Raw genomic sequence first — 14,043 nt, 5'->3', positions numbered from 1 at the left:
TGCCATCAAAGATAAAGCCAAGCGATGGGCACGCGCTGGTGCCAAGGGTTTAGATAGAACTATCCCTGTAACCTGACACCCCTCTTGTCGGGCTGAGCAACCCCTTCTCCTATGCTCATTGGTAATCTTGAAGGCGCCCTAGTTGTACACGCCTTTGGGGTAACCACAAAACCTTGTTTTCTCTCATATCTATCAATGGAATGATACACCTCCACGCGTATTCGCGAGAAAAAAACAATGGGCAAGAAGAAGGACGGCGAAGACCCGGTCGTGGTGGCTGCTGGGCGGCTACCGTTGTGACCAACCGCCGCCACCGCCGCACTAGGAGACGAGATCCGTGGGGAGCTTTGTGTCAGGTTCGCACCAACTATCCAACTGCCTAAATATCGTCCATATTCATGTGAATTATGTCCATATTTGTGTTTCATCCGTTTCAAATGGGGGCAATTTAGGTGACGGACACGCCCTGATGTGTCCGTAGATATTCGATGTCGTTCATTTGGTGATCCCGTTGGAGTTGGCCTTGCACTCCGGATCATCAGTTTTGTAGGCTAGCCATATTACGTCCATGGAGATTGTTTTGTAGTACTTCCTTTGTTTCAAAATAAATGTCTCAACCTTAGTATAACTTTGCACTTAAGTTATTATAAAATTGAGACACTTATTTTGAGATGGAGGGAGTATGTACTAGCTAGGCAGCAGCCTTGTGTGTATTACGTGTGATGCGCGGTGGATAGTGTCTCTGTACTGGCGACGGCCAACTAATTCCGTTGCTCGGAGCACTGGAGCTGGTAAGGTAGCTAGAGGTTCGCTGTTACCCATAGCTGGAACGGCGCGCGCTTGCACCCAACCAAGGTCCGCCACGCAAAACGTCACCGGTTCGGTAGTCGACGACAATCGGACGGCTAGCTGAGCTGCGATTTCTACTTGGGACCTCACCGCACTGGCCGAGATGAATGCCGGCGGGCGCACGCTGTGGCCGGGCTTTAAGCCTTTAATAAGCGCACACAGACACACACAGCCTTGCCACACACCCATAAGCTGAGTTCCCATTATTCTCACCTGCCGATCGCTATCCATCGCTCTCTCGCGTCATCCTACGTACGCCGGCTTAGCTCGATGGCCAGACCAGCGCCATCGCCGTTGCTCCTGTTGGTCGTGCTGGCCGGCGCGCTGGCCGGCGGAGGCGAGGCGGCGCTGCTGAAGGCGCACTTCTACAGGCCCAGCTGCCCGGCGGCGGAGGCGGTGGTGCGCGACATCGTGGTGGCCCGCGTCGCTGCCGACCCCGCCGCGCTGCCCGCGAGGCTGCTCCGCCTCTTTTTCCACGACTGTTTCGTCAGGGTACGTACGTACGCCACAACCGGTAGCGTTCGCGCGCGCGCGCATGGTTGACGGACGTCGTGCTGATTCGTGTACGTAGGGGTGCGACGCGTCGGTGCTGGTCGACTCCATGGCGGGCAACACCGCGGAGAAGGACGCTGGGCCGAACGGGTCGCTGGGCGGCTTGGACGTCATCGACACCGCCAAGGCCGTGCTGGAGGCCGTCTGCCCCGGCGTCGTCTCCTGCGCCGACATCGTCGCGCTCGCTGCAAGGGACGCCATCTCCTTCCAGGTCGGCCAGTCGATCGTGCTTGCACCAGTCAATTAAAGTACAATGTATGCATGCACGTACGGCTGATTAACAAAATGGAATATGCAAGAGTTGACGCGCGTGCGCTGCATGCATACGCAGTTCGGTCGTGACCTGTGGGACGTGCAGCTCGGGCGGCGCGACGGCGTGGTGTCGAGCGCGTCGGAGGCGCTGTCCAACATACCCTCGCCGTCGGATAACTTCACCACCCTCGAGGCCAAATTCGCCAGCAAGGGCCTCGACGTCAAGGACCTCGTCATTCTCTCGGGTACGTACATATCAAGTCAACACCGTTAAGTTTATCTTTGCGCGGAACATCATTAAGTTTAACACGAGCATATGCTTATATTTTGGACCTACGGCCTGGTCCCATCGATACTACTCCCTATGTCCCGAAAGACACGTATTTTAGGGGGGGGGGGAGTAGTACAACTTCAGTACTTTCTCTGTCCTAAAATAAATAAAGTTGTACTAAACTAAAAACATTTTATTTTTACTGACGGAGCTACGTCCCCCCAGCTTTGACTAGTTTGTGAAGAAATTCATTTGAGGAGCCTTGAGGTTATATTTTGCCCCTTAAAATTGGTGTTTCATCTATTGTCCCCCCCCCTCCCTTCTTATTTTTGGGCGGGGGAAAACTACTCACTTACACTATGAACTGGCATGTACATAAGTGTTACTAATTTCATTTCAAAATGACAAGCCATTCATATCACAGTTTTTTAAAGACAATTGGTCGTTAGCTAAACCAAAAGAAAACTAGTGAATGTACTAATGATCACATGCGCCAAAAATTGGAGCAGTGTGCGCCGCACTGTCAGAATCTAAGATCGTTCTCTTTTATTATTATTAGACGAAAGAAACATAGTATTTTCCTTTAAAAACATAGTATTCGAGCGTTGTCAGAATCTAAGATCGTTCTCTTCTGTTATTATGTGAGACGAAAGAAACATAGTATTCGAGCGAACGACGTGTTTAGTTACGCTCCGATGTCACATCTGAGGACACTGTTTCTGCAAAAAAAAAAGAAAAGAGAAGGCCACACCGCACAGTCGCTACACCGGGGCGACGGCGACCTCCCGCTGATGGGTACGAGAGAGTGGCCACAGTGCACAGTCGCTACACCGGGGCGACGTCGACTGGCCGGCCGGCCGGTAGCCATTGTATGGACATGCATGAGCGATGATGCACCGATCATTCGCAAAAAAAAAAAGATGATGCACCGATGGATCGACGGCGGACCGGCGGGCACGGGTCCGTCTGTTTGTTGGCGAGTGCGCGCCCGCGTGGTGAGCATGCACGCCGCAATAGACGGTGCACATGCACGCATGTCGGTGGATGTTGGCCAGAGGCCAGAGCCAAGTGTAGGTAAGTGGCTAGCGATCGAAAGGGACGGAGCAACCACCGGGCAAGCATGCATGAGTGCGTGCGTCCATGCATATGCATGTGACGAGCCGGTCGATGCATGGCCGCCCGTTGCCGATAAGCTAGGTAGCCAAAAGAAATGCAGCCCAAGGATAGCTGCCATACGGCCCTTTCGAGCTAAAAATAAGACTAGTTACTATACTATATACCTTTTTTTAAAGGAGAAGGCCATCGCCTGACTTTAGAAAAAACTAAAGTAGGACAAAGCAAGTCATGCAACCACGGCAGTACGATGGTGCAGAAGTTCCAACAACATAGCCAAAAACAGTACAAAGCTAACATGGCGATAAATAGGGCGTGCAGGTCACAAGTACCAACAAACTAACTAGGGACATAAGGTAATATATGAATAGCTAATAACATATCAGTTGCCGAACCTCGTTAACAAATCTCAGTGTTGATTCTAAAAAAAAAAACAAATCTCAGTGTTGTCATGCTGCTATGATTGCTTGTTTCTAGGTGGATCGATCACGTACCTCGGATTAATTCTATCAATGCACTTCCAAAAATCCTAAAATTAGGTCATCATTCATCAATAATTAACAAACAGCTGACTTCTGTAAGAAGCCTATTTTGAGCCTTACTAAGAAATCTAAAAGGAAACAACAGCAATATGCTTGCATGGCAATAATGCTCATGGTTGTCGGAAAATCCGTTTGTCATGGCCAAGTCAAAAGCAAACTCGATCTAAGTTTTGCCCTTTCCACTAAAGGGCCAGCACTGAGTTGTAATCCATGCATGCATGCATGCATGCGTGTTTCCTGCTCAATCAGGCAGCAAAACTAAGTGGGCAGTGTCTCATCAAGGAATTATCACTTGATCTATCTAGTACTACTACGTACTATCAACCAAAGGAGGCGAGATGCATGTCATGCATGCGCGTGAATTAATGCAGGTGGTACAGCTACATGTGATGCACTCGACAGTACGCCTAGTTAGTGCATGCCTTAGTGGTGGTTACCATTAACTACCAACTACCAGCACTCCTAACCAACACCATATCAAATCCAAGCAGCTGTGGCGCAAGAGATTGGATTCTATTTGGCCATTGATATCTATCATTGGTTAAGTGCTTCATCTATGGCGTACAGTTCAGTGAAGTGTAGTCCCAACAAGAGTACACTGCTTCTAGTTGATGTAGCGACGTAGTAGTCCCAATTGCCAAATGCCACAAAGTGAGCTGTCTGGACCATATAATAGATTGCACCACCTGAACAGCATGGGCTAGGTAGCGCACAATGCAAAAGAGTGGACCCATGCAAATACTACTTGAGTCAAGAAAGTCCATCATTGTTCTTCTTACTTGGCTAGAGGAATTTGGTGTTTCTAGCGGTTGGTTATGTAACTGGGAAAGATCAACCGGGTATTGTTTTGGGGATTGGTGGAGTTGTTTCACGTAGCATCAATTTGCCAATTTTTGTTAGGAGGGAGAGAGTCTAGTAGGGGGAAAGAAGCGGTTGCATGCATGCCAAAATATTCTCTCACCTCCCTTGAACAAGACTTATATTCAGTCGTTTAAATGAATGAAATCCGAAGCAGTCTCCCAAACATAAGTTGCACCTTTTAAATGAATGAAATCCGGTTTTTTCAGTCGTTTCAAAAATCGATTCCGGTATTCCAAATTATTTCATTATTTTAAAACTCTAATTTCACTTATTTTTAGAACCCACTCAATGACTGAATCCACTTATTTCAAACTCTGATTTCTGTCAATTCAGAAAATTAATTTCACTCGGTTCAGAAAACATCTTTCACTCATCTGAAAAACTATTTTCACTCATTTCAAAAAACTGGTTTCACTCATTTAAAGAAAATGAGTCCACACATTTCACTCATTTGAGAAAAACAGATTTCAATCATTTCAAAAATAATAATTAATTCTCACAATTATCGGCACGACACACTGAAATAAGAAGATTCACACAGTGAAATTGAGTGAAATAAGTGTATTAAAACTTTGAAATTTAAACATGTTTAAAATATATCCAAGATAGATCTTGTTGAATAGGTTTTGATGCTACAAGTTCAAATATAAGAAAAATTATCAGAATCAACATTTTAAGTGAAAGGATATAATTTATTTATAATAACCAAGGAGGAATAAAAGAGGTGGTTTGTTGTGTGAGAGAGAAGAGAGTGGGCTGTCATATTCATGCCATGCATGCATGTGAGGAGAGAGATCGATGAAGAGATGAGGTGTGTGTGTGTGTGTGTGGCCGACGTTTTGATCTGATATAATCATTTGATACAGATGAGTGGGCTGGAATACATGCATATACTAAAGGGGTGCATGAATATCAAAGTGAATGGTTGGTAGATTTTTCACCATTACGTAGCCCGCCGTTAAAAACCTCTTTGCGTCGGCTAGAGTCAAACTACGACAATTCGATGAACCAATTGTACTGCGCACTTTTGAGTGTACACGAATAAGACTATATAGAACACTCGCCGCAAAAAAAAATTGTAATTACCTAAAAAGTGTATGTACTGAATACAGTAAAATTTTACTCAAAAGTGTTCTTCAGCAGTAAAATGCAAGAAAGTATTAAGAAAATAAAAAAAATTAATTTTTTTGTGACAAACTTTGTAGAGTGTTTCACTTGCATCCAAAGTTTAATGATGAAATGACATTCATGAAAGTCCAGATAGAAAAAAAGAAATGTTCTCCAAAATGTTTTCAAAAAACATTTTTAGAGCATCGATTTTGTTTTGTTTTAAGTAGGATTGCTTTTTTGTCATGAAATTTTCCACATAGCTGAAACAATCAACAATGTTTGTCACAACAAAAAACAAATCAGATTTTTTTTACATTTCACTGTTCACGGAGAAACTGCACGTCTAATTTTTAGTGGCAAAACTCTTTATTTAACTCCTATATATGTTGCCATGCAGGCGCGCACACCATCGGCGTCGGCCACTGCAACCTCTTCGGCAGCCGCCTCTTCAGCTCCACCACCACAGGTGTCGCCCCCGCCACCGACCCGACCCTCAACGCCGCCTACGCCACTCAGCTGCGCGCCGCGTGTGGGTCGCCCTCCAACAACGTCACCGCCGTGCCTATGGACCCGGGCAGCCCCGCCCGGTTCGACTCCCACTACTACGTCAACCTCAAGCTCGGCCGTGGCCTGTTCCGCTCCGACGCCGCACTGCTCGCCGACAGCCGCGCCGCCGGCATGATCCACGCGCTGACCAAGGAAGGCTACTTCCTGCAGGAGTTCAAGAACGCCGTGCGCAAGATGGGCCGCGTCGGCGTGCTCACCGGCGGGCAGGGAGAGATCAGGAGAAACTGCAGGGCCGTCAACTCATGAACTGATTGATTGGTACATAACTACATATACGCTGTGATGTTTTGGTGGTAATTAGTTATGATTAGTTTGTTTGTGTTTATATCCTTGGTGTTGACATGAGGGAAGCCGTAATGAATAATCAGGCCGGCTATTGTCGAACACGAAGACTAGGCCGCCGGCTATGGATTCTTGGGTTGCATAATTTATTTATTTTTGTGGTTTCGAGTTGCATAATGTGTGGATGCGTTGAAAAGAGAAATGAGATTTTCCTTGGGCGGTTACGTATTTCAAGTAAATAAAAATACCATTTTCTGGCATTGATTTTTTTTCCACATCTTAGTATCTAATGAAGGCTCCGGCCATTCGATTGTTTTTCACAACTAGTACGCATGCACGTGCAACACACGTCTCGCCTAACACATATAATCATATATAGAATAACTTTCCCCTAAAAAGATATATGATAAGCTTCTTGAATTTTTGAAATTTCACACGAAGTGTATAGTACCAAATTCTTGTTGCATACATTTTTTTAACAACCTCTCATTTATTCAATCAAAGTATGCAGGATTCTTTGCCGAGATAAAGTGTCTCATACATAATTTGAAACATCATTCTTCATGAATCAATATTCCTCTTGAATCAAATATCACAGATCAAGAAACCAAGTTCTTCCATATATAATAAGCTCTCTCATCTCAGGAATTAATCATACAAAAACATCTCAAGGCTTTACTCCACTACTCCACTTTATGTACCAGCACAGTTCAAACGGAAATCAACCATTGTTCAAATACAAAAGGTAAGAGAGCCTAAACAGACATTACCGTGTTTCAAGTTGTGCCTTGAATTACTTAGTCCACCTTTCATAAACAAAGATGTTAAAGAAGAGAGGAAAATAATTACCATAAAGTGAGGCGTATAGTATACAAAGGATGGCGCTCCCCGACCCGCCCCCGCCCCATTGCAGCCCGTCCGCGCCGGCGCCGGGCGTCGCGGCCATCCACACCTCCCTCGCCTCCGCGGAGTGGTTTATGCCACTCCCACCGCCGCCTGCTAGCGGCCCCGCAGGCGCTGCGCTCTCGGCTCAGCCGGTGCTTCTCCTGCGGCCACCCCCTGCTGCTCCGATCCCGGATCCAGATCCAGTTTCGCCGCCGCGCTGCCGGGCCTCTGCCGGCGCCTCGCCTGGTTTCATCCCTGACACGCCACAGGAGGAGCTGCGCGCGCCACCACCGCCCGCTGCCTCTGCTGACCCAGTGCAGCCGTTGGTGTCCTTGGGCATTCATGAGGGGGCGCTTCCTTCCGCTGCTGCAGGCATTCAAGTGCGGGAGCATCCTGCTGCCTCTTCGAGCATTCAAGACGTCGCGCCTGGGAGGCTCGCGCTCATCTGCCCTCCAGCTGCTCCTGAGCCTTCATTGCTGGCAGCGGGTACGGGCGCGGGGCGCGTGGAAGAAGTGGCCGGCGGCTGGCAACAGGTCAAATCGCGTCATGGCCCGCGCCGCCCGGCTGTCGCCGACCAAGCTTTCAAGCCGCCCCCCTTCCGGCCTGGCTTAAAGGCCGATGCTGCCGATGCCTTGCTCCAGGCCACAAAGCTGCTTTCTGCCGCGACCCATTCCGGTGCTCCCGCTGCCTGGAAAACGGCCATCGCGCCCGGGGCTGCCGCAACAAGTGGAAACCACTCAGTGCGCTCGCTTGCCTCGTCGTGCCTCCGCCGCTGCCTCGACCCATGTAACATCCCAGATTTTCAATTTGGAATGTTATACACTAGATCACATGCATATCATATTTTCTTGCATTTTGGTTGATCCTAGAAATTTCACACAACTCAAGGACCCTCGGAGAGAGTTGGAGATTTCGTTATTTTCATATTTGAGAGTTTTCTCGAATTTTGAAAAATAGGATCATTTGATTTATTTATTTTATCTTCAATAAATTTTCCGGTGTCAAAATATATGAGAGAGGGAATAATATGACTTTCCCAAATTTAGGAAAAATGAAGATATAATAAATAGATCAATTTTGCTTTCCGGTGTTTATTTGCATTTTATTTGGATAGGGAAAAATGCGCGTTTTCGAAAATTGCATTTTAGGTCCGGAGAAAAGTTCATTTTGTTCGGCTCATTTTTAGGAGTCGGGGAAAATTTACTTTAGATTTTTCGGAGTTTGTTTAGATCCCTTTTTGTTTTTTTTCTGCGCGAGGAAACTATTTAAAAAAAAATTGAGCAGCGCCTTGGGCCAAAGGCCCAAGCCAAGCCACCTACCGCCGCGCTCCCAGGCGCCAGGCGCCGAGCCAGGAGCCGGTCGGCCGCCGCCGCCTCTTGCTAGGACCGAATCCTTTTAGGATTCTAGGGCGCCCCTTGTCACCTTTTCCTTATTTTGTTTTCCTAGTCCTACTCCGTTTATTTTCTAGATCTTTCCTACTCCTATTCTAATTCCTTGTCCTCTACCCCAAGTAAACCCCTCCCCTCCCCAATATAAATACCCAAGCACCCTCCCTCTAAACACATCAAATCAAAGCTCTCCTCCACACCGCGCCTTGCACCGCCGCCGCGCCGCCTCACCCGCGCCGCCACCCCACACCCCGCGCCGCCGCCGCGGCCTCACCCGCGCCGCCACCCCACACCCCGCGCCGCCGCCGCACCTTGCCGCCGCCGCCCCACACCCGCGCCGCCGCCGCACCTTGCCCACGCCGCCGCCCTACGCCGACGCCGCCGGAGCCCCGTTCACCGGAGACCTCGCCAAGGTAGCCCCGCGCTACATCTATTCTTTTCCTCGGATCGTTTTCTTCTAATCGTTCCGATTCTTTTCTTCTCTAAACCGTTCCGGTTTTCTAGATCAGTTTTTCGATCGGTTTTCCTTCTCCGAAACCCTAGATCGGATTCGTTTTCTTCTCCGATTTAGTTGCCTTTGGACCGTTCGCCGGACCGTTCGTCCTAACGAACGTGATCATCGGATTCTTCTAGGTTAACGAACGTCCGTTCGTTTAACCGTTCTTCTTTTTCTTTTCGTCGGATTTATTCCGCGATCGCGATCTCAGATCCGATCTTCTTCCTAGTCTTTCTTTTCGCTCGTTTATCGGAATCAGGTGATTCAAGCGCCTGGAGTTTCGTCTCGAAACCGCCGTTCCGTCTAATCAACTTGAACAAGCTTTTGTTACAGTAAAATTTTGACCTAGTTTCAACTTGCTAGAACCGAGTTGTTTTCTTCCGCCGTTTGTTTTTCGTTCTTTCTGGCAACCGGAGTTCTTAAGTTGAACTACCTGGTTCGTTCTCTTGTTCGAGTTTTACCTGTGCATTAGATGAGTACTTATTGTATGCTTGTTGTTTGTCTGCGATAGATTACCCGGATTGCGTCGCTTGTTACTTCGAAACCCTAGGACTCGCGGATCATCAGCAAGGCAAGTAACACTTTGATCATACCTTTTCTACAACCCATGTTTTATTGCATTAGATCAATCCTCACACACTGCATGATTAGGATCTAATTAAATTGTGGGATGGGAAGTAGATGCGGTAGTACCTATTACCTGTATTATTATCAAACCCTTGGGAGTTACCTCTACGTTTGCTTATTATGCCATGCTATGCTAGTAGACGTGGATTGGGTGAGTGATATCCATGACAGATGTGAGATTAATAATTTTAATGGTTTATCTAAGGTGGCAACTTAAACACACATCTGGGTGGATTGAGGCACCTGATGTCTATCAGGACTTGCCTGTTTTTTTTGGACCGCCACCCAGGCTCAAAGGGATCATAAGATCTTTCATGCTAGAAACTTCCGTGTGCAGCCACATGCTACTATGGGCTCTGGCATAGTTGACTAAGTTGTGCGAACTCTTACGGGGTGGACTAGCAGATGTAGGGGATGTAGGTGTACCGGTCTACCCCACATGTAAGGTGCTAGTGCTTCTGAAAGACTATGTCTCGGTCATCCGTATCTCAAACACCATGTAGTGCGAGAAAACAAACGGAGGCGATCGAGTCATGTGGGGAAAAGTGCGCAAACCTCTGCAGAGTAACAAACTAATCATGATTAGCCGTGTCCCCGGTTATGGACAACTTGAGTATCTAGTATTTGAATATCATTGTGAATCTCAACATGTTACTTCTAATTAATGTTATTGGGTTTTAATTACTTTTAATTGGGATTGAGAATGCTGTCAACCATTCTCAATGTTTCACAACCACCATGATAGTTAAATAAATTTATTCCTTTGCAGTAGGGAAAAATTGGCTTTACGCAAAACTGTAACCATAGAGCTTTCCACCAGCCATATATGCATGTAGTATAGCTGTTTCATTCCATTACTCTCTATGTGTTACTTTGCCAGCATATTCCATGTGCTGACCCGTTTTCGGGCTGCAACGTTAATGTTGCAGACTTTTCAGACGACGATTGAGGTGCGTTTAGGTCGTGGTTCTATACTCAGTGATGCCGCTGGAGTTGATGGACCCATTTATCTTCCGAGTCTTCCGCTGTTATCGATATTAGATGGCCTTCAGCCATATTTATTGTAATAAGTTTTTTTTTGAGCCATCGATGTAATAAGTGTGTGATTGCAACTCTGCTATAAAACCTCGATGTACTGTGTGGTGTCAGCATTACTGATCCAGGGATGACACCGTAGCACAGTAGACGTGATCCATTCGGGTCAGGTCGCTACAACCCACCCCCGACAACAACCAAGCCGCGTCTCCACGGTTCGGCCCGGGCAGAGGCTGGCCACTCCCCCAAACCGCTCCACCACCGCTGCGGGTCGACCGCAACGCCATGCCCCGTTTGGGTGACGCCTCTGCCAGGCCGGCAGAGGACTTTGTCGTCGTGCCGGCGACTCCGGAGATGCAGGCAGAGGCCGAACTGCTGTCGTCCAACGCAGCTGTGGTGTGGCTCGAGGGCGCCAGGGATGATGTCCCTTGCCACACCATTGCCGCTGCGCTCGCCAAGGCCGTCGGCGCTCGCCAAGCAGACGTCACCGTCGTCCGGCACTATCCAGAGCAGTACCTCGCCAAGTTCATGCATCAGCATCACTGCACTGAAGCAGTCACCCAAGGCAATTTCCCCCACGGCGGCTTCCAAGTCTTCGTACGTGCCTGGCGCCTCGAGGCTCATGCCGACAACGAGGACATGTTGTACCATGTCCGGCTTTGCATCGAGGGCATCCCGCTTCATGGCTGGAACAACTACATCGCTACCTTCGTCATCGCCGTGGATGCTCGCTGGACTACATCGAGCAGCCCTCCCTGCGCAAGGATGACACGCGCTATCTGGCGCTCTGGGCGTGGACGGCGAGCCCAAACACCATCCCCAAAGTGAAATGGCTGACTTTGCCCGCTCGTGGTTGCCGTCGTCGGGGCCGCCGTGGGCTGCGCCATCGCGCCCTGATCCACCTGGACCTGCTCGAAGACCACACCAAGGCGCGTGACGATGACGACAACCCCCCTCCTCCGGACGTCTCCGAGTTCACCTGGTACCGCCATGTGGTGGACGGGGCGCCAGCTCCTCGTGACTGCCGGGGTGGCCAGGGTGGCCAGAGGCATGACGCGCGCCGCCTGGCAGACGCGACGACGACGACGACGACAATGGTGGCCGCCGCGGACGTGGCGATGACCGTCCTTGGGATGGGTGGTGCGACAGGGTGCGGCGCTCGCTCTCACGCAACCCACGTGACCGTCAAAGAGATGACGGACAGGACCGCACCAGGGAGCGCTCTGGTGGTCGTCGACACGCCGGCAACTCCCCTACACCGGTGATGGCGCCGCTGCAAATCATGGCTGCAGGGGTAGATGCCTCCAACCCTGGCTCGAGGGGACGGAGCCCGGCGCGGTCTCCTCACCCGCACACCAGCCGCCGTCTCTCGCGCGACAATCTCACGCCAACATCGTCGCCAACTTCAGTGCTCCCGCACACCCCCGGCTCCAAGCGCAGCTCTTCGTCTTCGTCTATCGCCGCCAACCTCGATGCTGCTGCTCGAGCGGCAGTGGCCTTGTGCTCCGTGCCTCGACTCGTCGCTCCCCTGCCGTCCATGACGCCTGAGCGCCCCCTCGGCTTCGATGAGCTGCAGGTCCAGGACAATTCCTTCCAGGCAGATGAGGGGACCTCGGTGCTGGCTGCTATTCCTGCTTTGTCTTCGGTGGCTGCGGAGGGCGACATGGTGGCTGCGGAGGACGTGGTGCCTGCGCCTCTCGCGCCTCTGTTCCAGCTGTGCGCGCAGGCCATCCTGCCATCGCCTACTCCACGGCTACCAGCGACACGCCGCAAGACCATGGCAGGACTGGACATCTCCAGCAGCGGTGGTGGTCTGACTCTCAGGCGCACCAGTGCTCGGCTTAGGAAGGGGGCACGCAAAGCTGCTCCTCTGGCCAAATCAGCGGAGACCCTTGTGTGCCGAAACTTAGGGATCGTTGAGGATGGACAAGATGTGACTGTGGAGGTTCTCGACAAGCTCGCAAAAACCTTCAAGCATCAGCTCCCAGTGGATGTTTTAGCTGCGCTGCATGCCCTGTTCAAAGTGGATGATGCCCAAGCGATTGCTATGGAGAACGCCTTGCTGGATCACGGTGGTGAGGATGCCCTGGACCATGACATGGCTTCATCTGAGGCTGCTGAGGAGGCCTCTCCAGCCTGATGCATCTGACTGATCAGACACCTTGGGTCCTGCCTGTTCTTATGTTAGTTCGTAGTAGCATTTGGGTTGTGCTTTGTAAGCCTTGTATCGCTATTTTGCAAGGCTCGTGTGTGGGAGTGTCATGCATGGTGTTTGTACCATGGTGTAGTGCGTGTGTGTCCCACTTGGTGTTTGTACCAGGGATTTGCGGCTCCAGTGGCTTGCCTGAAGCTAGTTGGATGGCTGGACTACCTATTGTCATCTTACTGTTGCCACTGCTTACTACCTGGGTGCCCCATGTTGCATTATGCTAGAACAACAGATCAACGTGCTCAGCTGGAATGTGAGGGGTCTAAACAACCCAGACCGAAAAGCCACTGTCCATGAAACGATCTCAACATCGTCGTGCCAAATTGCCTGCTTGCAAGAGTCCAAACTCGGCAATGTTGATCAATTCACCGCTGCCTTCCTTGGGGGGAATAGACTTCGCAGTTTCGCGCAACGCCCGGCAGCTGGGACAAGAGGTGGGATCCTCTTGCTCTGGGACGACCTTATCGTTGATGTGCATGACATTGCGATTTCCACTTACTGCCTCTCGGCCATGATTCACATCAGGGACACCGAGGTCCACTTTAAAATCACAACCGTCTACGGCCCTACTGATTCCTCTTGCAAAGATGTGTTCTTTGCGGAGCTCATCGATCAAAAACCACCATGTGGGGTGAAATGGTTGGCGCTTGGTGACTTCAATCAAATTTACCGGGCACGTGACAAAAACAAGAGAAATGTTAACCGTAGCCGCATAAACCGTTTCCGGGCAACTCTTCAAAATTGTGAGCTGCAAGAGATTCACCTACAGAATAGGCGTTTCACATGGAGTAACGAGAGGATGAACCCGACGTTGTGCAAGTTGGACTCCTTCTTTTGCAACGCCGAGTGGGATCTCCAATTCAACACTCACATCCTCCATGCCCTGTCATCCTCGCTTTCGGACCATTGCCCTCTACTCCTTGCCGATGTGAGGGGGCCTAGAAGGCCCCGTGCTTTTAAGTTTGAAAATTTTTGGGCATCTATGCCGGGCTTCACTGAGATCG

The 14,043-nt window shown here is 49.7% G+C and overlaps 1 protein-coding gene and 1 pseudogene across 1 annotated transcript; both read left to right on the top strand.

The window, feature by feature from the left end:
- The first annotated feature begins 1,017 nt into the window (after positions 1 to 1,017).
- On the top strand, positions 1,018 to 6,623 carry LOC125508599 (peroxidase 24-like). Its single transcript, XM_048673355.1, has 4 exons — positions 1,018 to 1,341; positions 1,421 to 1,612; positions 1,733 to 1,898; positions 5,948 to 6,623. Exons 1-4 carry the CDS (start codon positions 1,120 to 1,122, stop codon positions 6,361 to 6,363), a joined length of 996 nt encoding a protein of 331 aa, XP_048529312.1. The 5' UTR covers positions 1,018 to 1,119; the 3' UTR covers positions 6,364 to 6,623.
- A 4,413-nt stretch (positions 6,624 to 11,036) lies between these two features.
- LOC125506986 lies at positions 11,037 to 12,095 on the top strand (annotated as a pseudogene).
- Positions 12,096 to 14,043: the final 1,948 nt, after the last annotated feature.

This window comes from Triticum urartu, chromosome 5, assembly GCF_003073215.2.
Source record: "Triticum urartu cultivar G1812 chromosome 5, Tu2.1, whole genome shotgun sequence".
Taxonomy (NCBI): Eukaryota; Viridiplantae; Streptophyta; class Magnoliopsida; order Poales; family Poaceae; genus Triticum; species Triticum urartu.
This window is presented reverse-complemented; position numbering and strand designations above follow the sequence as displayed.

What these genes read in the sequence shown, in the direction of transcription:
- LOC125508599 (XM_048673355.1), top strand. Translation starts at nt 1,120, where the DNA reads ATGGCCAGACCAGCGCCATCGCCGTTGCTCCTGTTGGTCGTGCTGGCC. An exon ending in TCCACGACTGTTTCGTCAGG is followed by an intron (nt 1,342 to 1,420) that starts GTACGTACGTAC and finishes TCGTGTACGTAG; the next exon opens with GGGTGCGACGCGTCGGTGCT. An exon ending in GGGACGCCATCTCCTTCCAG is followed by an intron (nt 1,613 to 1,732) that starts GTCGGCCAGTCG and finishes ATGCATACGCAG; the next exon opens with TTCGGTCGTGACCTGTGGGA.